The sequence below is a fragment of the Halichoeres trimaculatus genome, unplaced genomic scaffold (genome assembly GCF_033239565.1).
Source record: "Halichoeres trimaculatus isolate MK-OKI-2021-1 unplaced genomic scaffold, fHalTri1.1 fHalTri1_scaffold_9, whole genome shotgun sequence".
NCBI classification, from domain to species: Eukaryota; Metazoa; Chordata; class Actinopteri; order Labriformes; family Labridae; genus Halichoeres; species Halichoeres trimaculatus.
This window is the reverse complement of record NW_027437188.1, coordinates 37641283-37653827: the sequence shown is the minus strand read 5'-3', so window position 1 is coordinate 37653827 and position 12545 is coordinate 37641283. Positions and strand designations below refer to the sequence as shown.

General features: G+C 50.9%; 1 protein-coding gene across 1 annotated transcript; it reads right to left on the bottom strand.

Annotated features, from left to right (window-relative positions):
• Positions 1-550: 550 nt before the first annotated feature.
• LOC141797787 (zinc finger CCCH domain-containing protein 4-like) lies at positions 551-12307 on the bottom strand. Its single transcript, XM_074679469.1, has 14 exons — positions 11974-12307; positions 8067-8370; positions 7881-7988; positions 7563-7773; positions 7338-7483; positions 7144-7240; positions 6908-7044; positions 6713-6829; positions 6517-6628; positions 6017-6126; positions 5429-5913; positions 4678-4973; positions 4310-4543; positions 551-3747 (listed from the first exon to the last, which is right to left on the bottom strand). The coding sequence occupies exons 1-14, from the start codon at positions 12051-12053 to the stop codon at positions 2084-2086; spliced, it is 4101 nt and encodes a 1366-aa protein (XP_074535570.1). The 5' UTR covers positions 12054-12307; the 3' UTR covers positions 551-2083.
• Between the last annotated feature and the right edge of the window lie 238 nt (positions 12308-12545).

Sequence of the window (12545 nt, the reverse complement as noted above, 5' to 3'; positions counted from 1 at the left end):
CATGTTTCTGTGATCAGTAACCTGTGCAGAGATTTTTATGAGGAGACAGAGAGCGTGACCCAGTCAGGGTCATATTCCTGCAGGTCAAAGGTGAAAGGTCAGAGTAATAGGATGGGTCTGATTTTCTGATGACAGCAGCACATGAGCAGATCCACTGAATCTGATTATTTTTAATAACTTTCCTAACCTTTATCTGCTTCATTTTTCCTGTAATTATTGTTATTTTAACTTTATTAGGGCTAAAAGGAAAATGGATGTATTGTAGATTCAGGATTTTTTGTATTTCTATATATATATATATATATATATATATATATATATATATATATATATATATATATATATATATATATATATATATATATATTTTTTTTTTTTTTGTTAAAAAAAACTTTGTTTTTCATATTTACGTCCTTTATTTATTTTTATTTTTTCCATAAACTGGCTTGGAAAAAAAAAAAATTCAGAATAAATCCTAAAAACTGACTCACATGTGGTGTGATTTATTTTGGGGAAATATGGCTCAAGATATCGTCTGTGATCATCATCATCCAACTTTTTCATTGGTGTTTTAAAAAGTGAACCTAAAATAGTAAAAACTGTGAATAAAGGTGAGCAGGGTGATCTGTTTCAGTGGTTGATGCTGTATCAACTTTATTAAATACTTTGACAGCCTGACCTACAGTGAACAGTTAGAAAACTCCTCTGAAGGAGGAGACGTGTTGGATTTACAGAGCAGGAGAAACACAAGCTGTAAAATAAAACAACAAACTGTAAAAGAAAGACCAGAAATCGTTTCAGCCTCAGAGTCCGACTCTCCGCGCGTCAGGAAGGAGCCGCGTGGCGTCTCTCTTTACTTTGACTCTTTATACACAGGAAATAAAAAAATAGTCTCTGTCTCTTTCTCTGTTCGGCTGCAGCGGGGAGCGGTGATCCCAGCGAGCTGAGCCGTACTCCCAAATCTCTGCTTTATAAAATGATTCAGTGAGGAAGGTTTTACCCCGGTATAAAAAAAATAAATTAAAATGATCAACATTTATACAAAGACAGGAGGAGGGTCAGGAGATCCTACAGGTCCCTCCTCGTGACAGATCCTCACACAGACGGGACGCCGCGATGAGACGAGTTGGTTTTTACAGCCTGGAGGATGATGAGGGCCACGTCGAGTCCATCTGAGCCGTTAAAACCTGATGTTAGTCCCACGCTCAGAGCTCAGGCTGCAGAGGGAGATCCTGCACAGACTCCAGATCCTGCACAGACTCCAGATCCTGCAGAGGCTCAGGTCCAAGCTGAGGATCGAGGCTCTGTCACCAACCGTTACAGCTCAGGGAGATCACTCCTCTAACCGCTCAGAGCTCCCCTCACACGGCTCAGGTCCACAGCTTCAGGAGAGACAGGCTCACTATGATCAGTCCAACCTGTCCCTGGTTGATGATGTCACCCACTGATAAAACACGTTCAGACAGGGAGGAAGGCTCACAGAGGCACTACGGACAGGTAACAGGTGAGTGAGGAGTCTGGGGTAAGAGCTAAAACAAAATGAGGTCTGGTGTGAGGAGCTGCAGGAGGAGCTGCAGGAGGAGCTGCAGGAGCTGCAGGGTTAAAACCACCAACCCAGAGACGGAGCAGAACAAACGGACCAGGATGAAGTCTCTGCAGAAAGTGAGGCGTGGGGAGTTCAGAAACTCCTGTTTGGGTTAAAGAGGGATCTCTCCGTCCTCTGACCCTCTGACCTCAGACAAACGGAGGGAGGTGGGTGGCTGAAAGAGGAGGTGGCGCTCTGATTGGCTGTTTCTGCTGCGCTCTGAAGAAGTGTTCATGGAGCCGTTAGAGGACGAGAAAACATTTAATCAAACAACAAGTCTTAAAATAGAGGATTTACTCTGACCCCGCCCCCACCCTCAGATAGACTCTGAACACGGTGTGTGTGTACGGTGTGTCTGTGTGTGTGTGTTAGTGCGGGGTCCGCCCCCAGGCCGCGGCCTCACTGCGTCTCTCTCCTCACTGATTGGTTCAGTGTCTGATGAAGTTAAAACCAAACGGCGCCGCCCCCTCACAGCGGGTGGGTGTGTGTGGGGGGGGGTCACTGGCAGAAGGGGGAGGCCGTGGGGTCAAAGCCTTTGAAAACGTCCTTCAGGGAGGCGTTGTCCTGATCCGTGTTCACCTGGTCCGTCTGAACCGGGCTGTTACCTCCAAACGGACTCCCCGTCCCGCCGGGCTTCGCCGCCTGCTTCACGCCGAACAGAGAGGACACTGGTAGATTGTGGACCCCTGAGGGACCCTGCTCCCCAGCGGCTCCAGGAGCCCCCTGAGCCCCGGCTGCGGCGGCCCCGGCTCCTGCAGGTCCTCCCTGTGAGGCGGAGTTGGGCGACGGCGCTGGTTTGGGCCTGGGTCTGTTGTAGCTGTTGTAGCGGTCCGTCCCTTGCTCTGCACTTTTCTCCGGCTCTGGTTGGTCCAACGCGGACTTCCGGACAAACAGGGGCTCCTTGGACTTGGGCTTAGTGGGCACAGGGTCACTGGGTCTGGACTCTGTGCTGGCAGAGTTGGGGGAGCCGCTGCTGGGACCAGGGCTGCCCGGTTTGCTAGTCCTGGGGTCATACAGACTGATGCTGCTCAGCACGCTGGCGCCCCCTGGTGACCCTGAGCCCACACTGCGCCCTGGTCCGGCTGCAGAGAGGAGCCTGGGGTCGTAGGGAGCGATGGTGGGGGGTGAGGAGCTGGGAGCTGTGGAGGAGGAGACGGAGGAGCTGGGAGGAGGCGCAGGCTCAGAGGGCTGCTTCAGGGCAGACTTCTGGGGCTGCAGGCGGGGGTCCGCAGGGACTTTACGAGCGATACGGGGGTCAACGGGCTTATCTACAGGAGCAGGAGGTCCAGGAGGAGGTGGGCCCAACAGGGACCCAGGAGGAGCAGGCGTGGGTAAAAGAGGAGGTGAGGGAGTCTGAGACGGGCTGGAGTTCACCGTCTTCAGGATACGAGACAGCAGCTCAAAGTCCGGGAGGGAGGAGGAGGAGGAGGAGGAGGGAGCAGGAGCGTCCATGGGGGGAGGAGGCTGGGCTGGGGGGGGCTGTGGAGTGTGGAGGGCCTGCTGCTGAGACCGGGACAGACGCAGGTCTATGGAGGAGACAGGGGGGATTCCTGGAGGGAGTGGGAGGAGGTCCTGCTTGGGGATGGGGAGAGGGAGCAGGTCTTCAGGGGACCAGGTGACGGTCTTGATGAAGGCCGGCATGTGGAGGAGCACGTCCTTCTTGATGTGGCTGAATTGCTGCAGCTGGGAGCGCGGGTCTCTCAGAGCCATCCCCATCAGGGGGTCCAGAGGGATCGGCACGGGCTTGTCCCGGAGGACCCGCTCCGTCTCCTCCTCCTCAGCGGGTGGAGCCGTGAGCGGAGGAGGTTTGTAGACCAGAGGAGGCTCCGGTTTGGAGGCGGGGGTCAGCTGGGACGACGCAGCAGACGAGGCAGCGAGCCGGGCCAGCCTGGGGTCAGCAGGAGGTCCAGAGGAGGGCTGAGAGAGCATGGAGTGGGAGGAGTCAGGAGCGTCGGCGCGGGCCAGCCGAGGGTCCCGCGCCAAGCGGGGGTCTGCGGGGCGAGGAGGCGCGCTGGTGGGAGGGGCCTTCTGGAGGCGGGGGTCGCTCGGGGGGCCGTCAGGTTTGAGAGGAGGCTGGGTCTGCTGACGGAGGGTCTTTAGGATGGAGGTCACACTGCCTCCTCCATCCTCATCCTCACTGGAGTACCAGTTCCCCGAGTCGCCTGGAGGGAGGAGCAGAGAGGAGTTAACACGCAGCTCAGAGAGGAGACGCTTCACTGCGTCACACGTTTGAGATCAGCTGATCGCTAACTCTCAGCTGATCGCTAACTCTCAGCTGATCCCTATCTCACAGCTGATCCCTATCTCACAGCTGATCCCTAACTCTCAGCTGATCGTTAACTCACAGCTAATTGCTAACTCTCAGCTGATCGTTAACTCACAGCTAATTGCTAACTCACAGCTGATCGTTAACTCTCAGCTGATCGCTAACTCTCAGCTGATCGCTAACTCACAGCTGATCGTTAACTCTCAGCTGATCGCTAACTCTCAGCTGATCGCTAACTCTCAGCTGATCGCTAACTCTCAGCTGATCATTAACTCACAGCTGATCAGCTGATCGCTAACTCTCAGCTGATCGCTAACTCTCAGCTGATCGCTCACTCTCAGCTGATCGCTCACTCTCAGCTGATCGCTAACTGTTCTCATGGACAGGTTTTAAAAGAGGTAAACTCATAAACACAAACTCCGACCCCCCACACACACACACACAGGCTGCTCCTCTACCTTCAGTGTCTCTGCTCCTCTCTGCTCCTCCTTCAGCCATCCTGCGAGCTCGCTCCTCCTCCTCCTGCTGCTTCTGCTGGATCCTCATGAACAGGACACGCTGCGCTGGGGGCAGGAAGTCCGGCACAGAGAGGCCTCCCTGACCTCCTGCTGCTCCGTTGGCTGAGCCCTCCTGGCCTCCTGGCTGGAACTTCCCCGCTGCTCCTCTCTCATCGAAGCCCTGGTAGGAGTCACCTGAGGAGGGAGAGGAGGTCAGCACGGGAGCTCTGAGGCCACCTGGGTACAGGTGTGTTTGAGTACAGGTGTGTTTGGGTACAGGTGTGTTTGAGTACAGGTGTGTTTGTGTACAGGTGAGTTTGGACTCTGACCTTCCTGCACCACGCCCTCCATGCTCATGCCCTCCTGCTGGGTGAAGTAGTTGTTGAAGAAGTTTCCTCCACTGGGGGCGGGGCCTGAAGGCATCGTGGCGCCGTCACCAGGTGCAAACCCTCCCATCATGGGGGGTCCACCAGGGCCCATGTTGGAGGGCCCCTGGTTCATCCCCATGTTCTGCATATCAGGGGACATCATGCCTGGGGGAGAGGGGAAGTGGGTGGGGGGTGCTCCAGGGGCTCCTGGTGCAGGAGCTGGAGTCTGGCCCTGAGTGGTGCTGGGAGTCTGACCCCTGACAGAGGGAGGAGAGCAGGAGGAGAGCAGGAGGAGAGCAGGAGGAGAGCAGGAGGAGAGCAAGAGGAGAGCAGGAGGAGAGCAGGAGGAGAGCAGGAGGAGAGCAGGAGGAGAGCAGGAGGAGAGCAGGAGGAGAATGTAAAGATGAGGTGTTATAAAGGTGGAGTCAGGAGGTTCAGCTGGTTTCTCCTCCTCGCTCTCAGTGAGTCAGAGGAAACAGCTGATCAATGTTTATCTCTTCATCAAAACAAACATTTAACTTTAAATCTTTACTCTTAGTTTCTAAAACTCCACAGGCAGGATTTTATGACCCATTTTGATCTTATACATGTTCAGGGGTACCCACAGGCTACAGGAGGAGGTCTACAGGAGGAGGTCTACAGGAGGAGGTCTACAGGAGGAGGTCTACAGGAGGAGGTCTAGGGTCTTGCTCCCTGGTCTCTGGTCTCTTACCTCACAGCCAGTTTCTGGGCCAGCTGTCCGGTCGGCTGGACTTTGATTTCGAACAACGAGGGGATCTTCTTCCCTCCACCCCCTCCAGCTCCACCACAGGGAGGAGGAGGGCCCATGTGAGGAGGAGGAGGAGGACAGCCAGGATTTGGAGGCCCTCCTTGGAAGGGACTTCCATCAGGACCAATAACAGGGGGTCCAGTGCAAGGGTTAGGCCCAGGAACAGGTGCTTGTCCTGGTCCTGGTCCAGGGGGACACTTGTTGGGAATTGGCCCCTGGTTAGGTCCAGGAAGACCTCCAAAGTCACCGGCTGCAGGCCCACCAAAGTCCACAGGTCCTGCGTTGGTGTCCACGGGGACAGGACGGGGGGGAGTGGGGAGGAGGCCGACTCCAGGAGGAGGTTTGGGGAGAGGGTTGATGCCCTGCTTCTTCAGCTCCTCCACCTCCTTCTCGTCCTCGGCTCCGGCCTCGGCGTCTTCAGCCAGCATCTGAAACACCAGAGCATCACAGACCATGAGACCTTTAGAAACTAAACCAAAGCAGACCAGGACCCGGGTTCCTAGACCAGGACCAGGTGTTTGAGGGACCTGCCTTGTTGAGCAGCTCCTGGGTGTCGTCGTTGAGGGCATCATGGGAGAACATGCACTCGTCCCCGTTGACGCAGTTCCCCGTGGTGTGAAACAGCTTACAGGGGAACTCACGTAGCACCAGAGTCAAGGAGAAAGACTGGGATCAGGAGACAGACTGGGACTAGGAGAAAGACTGGGACTAGGAGACAGACTGGGACTAGGAGAAAGACTGGGACCAGGAGACAGACTGGGACTAGGAGAAAGACTGGGACTAGGAGACAGACTGGGACTAGGAGACAGACTGGGACTAGGAGAAAGACTGGGACCAGGAGACAGACTGGGACTAGGAGAAAGACTGGGACTAGGAGAAAGACTGGGACTAGGAGACAGACTGGGACTAGGAGACAGACTGGGACTAGGAGACAGACTGGGACTAGGAGCATATTTAAACTGACTGATATTTAGACTGAGGTGGTCTCAGCGAGGGTCTGGGGACTCGGGGTCCGTCAGAGTAAAGGATATCATGCATGTAGGGGCAGTGGTCGGCCCGGGCGCAGAACCCCGTGATGTAGAACTTGCAGAGCTCCTTCTTCTTGGGCAGCTCGATGTCGTGGCTGAAGTTGCAGTGGTCTCCCTGAGGAGGAGCAAACACAGAGTTTATGTGATGAAACGGTGACTTTAGACCTGATAACACCGAGCATCGCTCTGTCTTTCTTACCCAGGTGCACCTCCCCTCGATGTAGTACTTGCAGATGGCCTTTCCTTTCTTGTCCTGGTGCTTCTCGTTCTGGTTCCTCCTCCCGAGTCCAGGTCCGTCGCCTCCTCCGCCTCCATCCTGCAGAGATCAGAGTTTCCTGGTTACCGTCACTTTGATACAGGATGGTTTCACCCAGCAGACTGGACCAAGCCTCACCCCGTTGTCCATGTCTCCACTGTTGTCTTCATCGTTCCCCATGTCTCCTCTTCCTCTCCCACGGTTTCGGCCTTTCCCCCCTCGGATCATGCCCCGCCCTCCTTTACCTCGGCCTCGCCCTCGGCCGCCTTTCCCTCCTGATGAGGATGAAAACATGACACCGTGAAGGAGTGACTGACCTGGGCGTCACACACAGACTCTGGTCTTTCCTCAGACTTCCTGAGGTCTGAACCTACCTCTGCCCCTGTCCTTGGACTTCTTGTACTGACAGAGCTCCTTTGAGTAGTCGTCGTAGTCGTCGTCCCCCATGTTGTCGTAGTCATCGTCTCCGTACTGTGAATTCAACAAGAGTCACATCAGAGGGGTAAGGACCAGGACCAGGACCAGGTTTGATCCTAAAGCAGCGCGTCGTCAGCTGTCGGACCCTCACCTCCATCTCGTCTCCGTAGCCGTCTCCATCGTCGTCTCCTCCCATCTTTCCACCTCGGCCTCCTCTCCCCCTGCCTCCTCCTCTCCCCCTCCTCCCTCCTCTCATGCCTCCTCGGCCTCTCAGGCTCTTCATGCGACCTCGACCTCCTGCGAACACAAACAGAGGGATGAGATGGATGGATGCAGCAGCTCGTATAAAACGAGGAGCGTGAGGAGCGTCACTGACCTGGGAAACCTCCTCGTCCGCTCCTGCCTCCTTCTTTGGCTTTGCGGTACTGATTGAGCTCCTTGGTGAAGTCGTCGTAGTCTTCCTCCCCCATGTCTTCATCCTCCTCTCCCTCAAAGTTGTCCTCTTCGTAGTCGTCGTAGCCGCCGTAGCTCTGCTTGTCCATCTTCATGTAGCTGCTCTTCTTCGAGCCGCCGTAACCTCCGTGAGACTGGAGACAAGTCCGACATCAGCTGGCGTTAGTTTGGACAGAAACCTGACCCGGGTATCCAGGATCAGAAACTAAACCTCTGAGACTGGTCACGTCGTGGGACTCACCGTGGGGGGGTACTGGGGGCTGTAGTCCCTGTACTTCCTCTTCTCACTGGGGCTGTAGTCCGAGTCATCGCTGAAGTCAGAGTGGTCGTCATCAGAGGACGCGTGGCGCTGAGGGAGAGAAACACAGGAAGTTAGAGACAGTCATGACCACGGGTTGATGTCGTCAGGAGAGCGGTGGCGTCTTACTTTGTGTTTGGATTTGCGTTTCTTCTTGGCCCTCCTCTTCTCCCTCTCACGCTCCCGCTCTTTCTTCCTCTTCCTCTTCCGCCGGTGCGATCGCTCATCGTCCGACTCGCTGCTTCCACGGCGCTCCCGGCTTTGCCGCGTCCTCTCTGGAGCCGCTTCGCCTCCCGCTTCACCTCCTGCGCCTGCTTCATCGCCTCCGTCTCCTCCTGCTCCTGCTGCAGACGTACCTCCACCCACCTCCTCGTCCCCGATTTCTCCCCCGTCGTCCTCCAGCTCGCCCTCCTCCAGCTCGCCATCCTCAGGCCTGTGTGTGAAAAACGTGGGAAGTCAAATTTCAGAGTCTGTGCTCACGTTTGGGACGTTGAGAAACAAGAAATGTGTAAACGGAGAAATTAGGGACAAACGGGTGAAATGACCACGATTAGCTTAACCGCGTCTGAAAACCAGTAAAGAGGATTCATCATTAACCAACGCTCAGAGGATCACAGAGACGAGTCTGAGGAAATGTTTGAACGAGGATGAAATAATGAGGACGGAGTGTTTGTTTTCACCTGTTGCTCTGCCAAGAGGATCTTAAACAGTCTCTACCTGTCTGTTCAAACTGCGGGGACACACCTGGATATGTCTGGGTAACATTATTAACATAGATTCAGTCCCATTTCCTGCTTCTCTTTGCTTCTATTATTAATCTAACGAGCCAAATTAACTGCTCTGATGCTAAAACAATCAATCTACTGATGAGTGAAATTACTCAGAGTGATGCAGATTAATAAAAACTGAATTAAATATGGAGGAAAGTCTGCTAGGTGAGTTATTAAGAATGATTTCTGAGACTCTTCTGATTACAATTCAACCACAAAATGTTAAAAAATCACTAAATAATAAAAATCTTTCTGCAGGAAACAGAAATGTAGGTCTCCTTAACACCTTCTACACGTCAAACCCTCACAGACCACTTCCTGTAAAATAATTTATTTGCACAAAAAGGAAGAGTTTGCTGATGCCACGTTAAATCAGGCCCCTCACATGAGGCAATGTAAGTAAAACCATGAGATCCTAATTAACATGGATCACATGCAGGCCTCGTTCTGCAGGGACCGCGTGTGCAGGGTGAGCTGGGTAAATAAATCAGAGATCACTCTGACCCACAGCTCAAATCAAACACCTATTCAGCGTCATCAGGAGCAGATGGATGGAGCTGGTGCACAGACGCTTTCCTCACAGCACAGGCCGATGTTTGATTAAACAGATCCAGTCCCCGCTGAAGCAGGGTGACGGTCTACAGGCCCGAGGCCACGCTACGACTGCCTCCTATAAAACGTGCTCTGGCCTTTGAAGATCACACAGCCAGCTCAGATCAAGCAGGTGTGTAGGGTACAGGTGACCTGCTTTGAGGGAAAATGTCAGCTGCACACACACACATCCTCGACACACAAGCTTCCTCCGGAGGAAGAGCGCTGTAATCTGCCCAAATGATCTTAATAATTCATCTCTTTATCTCTCACTCACAGTATTTAAAGGTTAATCAGCAGGGAATGATCCAGAAAAACACATCTCTCCACCGTAGCTCCTCTCTGGTTAATTTCAGACACCTTCAAAGTGCTTTAAACTACGTTTTAAAATGTTTTAAATCATCAAATTCAAAGGCTGCAGGGCGTCCTATCAGACATAGCTGGATCTGGGTTTTATGTATATCCTGAGTTTATCTCAACTTGGTGATCCAGATACTTTAAGTCAAACAGAGGCCAAGGGTTGCTCCAGTGGCAGATTCGCTGTGACAAAGAGCACAGAGCTCAGAAAGAACAACAAAACCTGTGTTCAAAGGTAGAATAACACACCTGCTGTACTGACAATCCCCAATTTCTGAGTTTTTGATATAAAATAGAAGGTAAAATATTTATCTAATGCCAATTCCCCCAAGAAAAATTCACTGTGAACCAGCTTTTTTATCTCCCCTGCTTACGTACTTCACTCCAGCAGGGTCTTTGTCCTGCACCAACTATCAGCTCTGCAGCCAAACACAACAAACTTTGGAGTTTCATCTCAGCAGCCAAGTCACTCCTCTACCTCACTGCTGGCATGTGCTATAAGGCTGCAGGGCACACAAACACACCACAAGGAAAACTTTCCACTCACAATGGACTGCTCTCTTTCATAGCACGGGGATTTGGCTGCATTATGGAGGCAGGTTGTCATGAATGGGGAATAGCTGAGAGTCACTATGGGCAGAAACTGTTGGCCCCTCCGGCCTGTCCAGATACTGATCACACACATCACCTGCTCCCACTACTGTGCCACTTTGAGGAAAAACATGGAGTAAAAACACACTACGCCCAGCCATCTCTGAGCTCAGACAATAAAAACAACACATCACGTCATAGATATCTTAATAAACCTGTGAAGAGTGAGCTCTGTTATCCACTCTGTGGATGAAACAACTTTAACACACTATTAAAAACTAAGTGAAGGACGAGCCTCATCTTTCATCCTGTAAACAAGTTTCCATTTCTACACATAAACACTATTCACATCACAGCAGCAAAACACTGTGAAAAACTCTGAAAATCAATAAAATAACAGGTTAAGCTTTTTAAGGAGTTACCATGCATTATGGTACATTTTTAGCTCTGTGGATGAGACCATAACTCTGATTACTCTAGAAGCAAAGGGCCATGATTAAAATGGGGAATACTTACTGTGACTGGTTTTCTTCACATTTTGCAACCAAAACCATTAAGAGAGGTTTTTATCCCTAACCTTTAAGGGACACTAAAGGGCTATTTGGGACTTGGGAGTGGGGCCAACTGAATAAATAAACATCGCCTACTGTTGACTATGGAAAAAAGGGAGTTTGGTGTTTGACTTGAACACTTTTGGGATGCTTTGCGTACGTTTTAACACATCTTTGGGGACTTTGGTGGATGTTTGGGACGAGTCAGTATGGGCACGACTGTGGAAAAAGTGACATACTGGATAAATAGCAATGGCAAACAAGCAACACAAACTCAAAAAATCACATAATTAGAACAGATAATAAATATTAATGCATTTGGGGGCTGGTGTCACAATGTTAAGGGTTGATTGGGGGCAAAAAATTCGTGTTTTTCAGGTGCTGTTTCGATAAAATGACCATAGCATCATAACATTTTAAGTGCGTAGGGCTAACAGTTGACCCAACTACGAGTTGCCTTATTTGGCACGACGTTCGCGCTCTGTGAAGCGATAAATAAAATTAAAACGCGCCCATTCTGACCCATTAACATCGATTAAGTGTGTTAGAAAATTTAGAAACGCTCGGTAACGTCAACGAAAAGCAAACTACCGTTAGCGAATCATTAGCATTTAGCTTAGCTCCCTACACTTTGGCCAAGCGTAACAGTTGATAGCATTAGCCAGCCGGCTAACAGCGCTACGTTAGCTTAAAACGATGCCCAATTGCTATCAAAAAGGACAATCGTTGAGAATCTACGGCCAGTTATGTTACATTAATTGTCGCATTTATACAGTAAAGTGAGTTTACGCGATTGTTAAAGCTGTTAAAATGAGTTAGAAGGGGCAGGTAGTTAACCGATGCTTTGTAACCGTTGAATTGGCTACAATGGCGTGAAAGTTTGATTGACCAGCTGTTTCAACCGTGCCTATATTTCTTCCGACAACTCGGCTGGAGTCGATTGGTCGCGGGTTGTAATAACGAAAAAATTGAGGGCATAAAGTTCTCCCAGGTGCTATTTGGCCTCCCAGTTGGCGTTGTCGTGTCAACATGGCGTTCTTTACCTCTTTACTCGTTTTCCAGAAAAGGCGAGTTTAATCCCCTTGACAGAAAAAGAAAAAGAAACCCCGGGCTTTTGTGTAAAAGCACAGGACAAATAAATAGTTTCATTTAAATATGACTGTAGAATTACTCGACCTTTCGTCAGTCAGGAGACTGTTGTGTTCGTGGTTGGTAGTTGGGGAGTTTGGATGGACAGTCATGCTTTCCACAGCCATTTCCTCTAGCTACATTGAGGTGCAAAAAATTACAACTCGACACTGGAATCTGCTGGCTTATGCGTCACTTCACTAGAAATCTACTTGATTTGATTTTAGGAAGAGTTTCAATTCATAGTAGGCAATTCTCCACTTAAGTTGTAAGAGAAATTTGATGAAATTGAATCCTGACGTTCTCCGTCCTACTGTAGCGGTGTGAAATGACGACTGGTAAACTTAAAATGGCTGACCGTCTTCTCCGAGGAGAAAAAGGGGCGGATTTCTCCGAGAATGACGTCATGGTGAATAACGTCTCACGGAAATAACCGAAATGAGATCTCCGGGGGAAATATGCTGCTGAGCTTGTCTTGTAGGTTCTCTTGGAGACCAACGTACCGTGAATACACAGTGTAAAAAATCACACAACTTTTCTCTTTGTGAATTTTATTAAAGGTATAAGAGTAAGGGTATATATATCCACATGTGATAACACATGTAACTGTGTCAGTACTA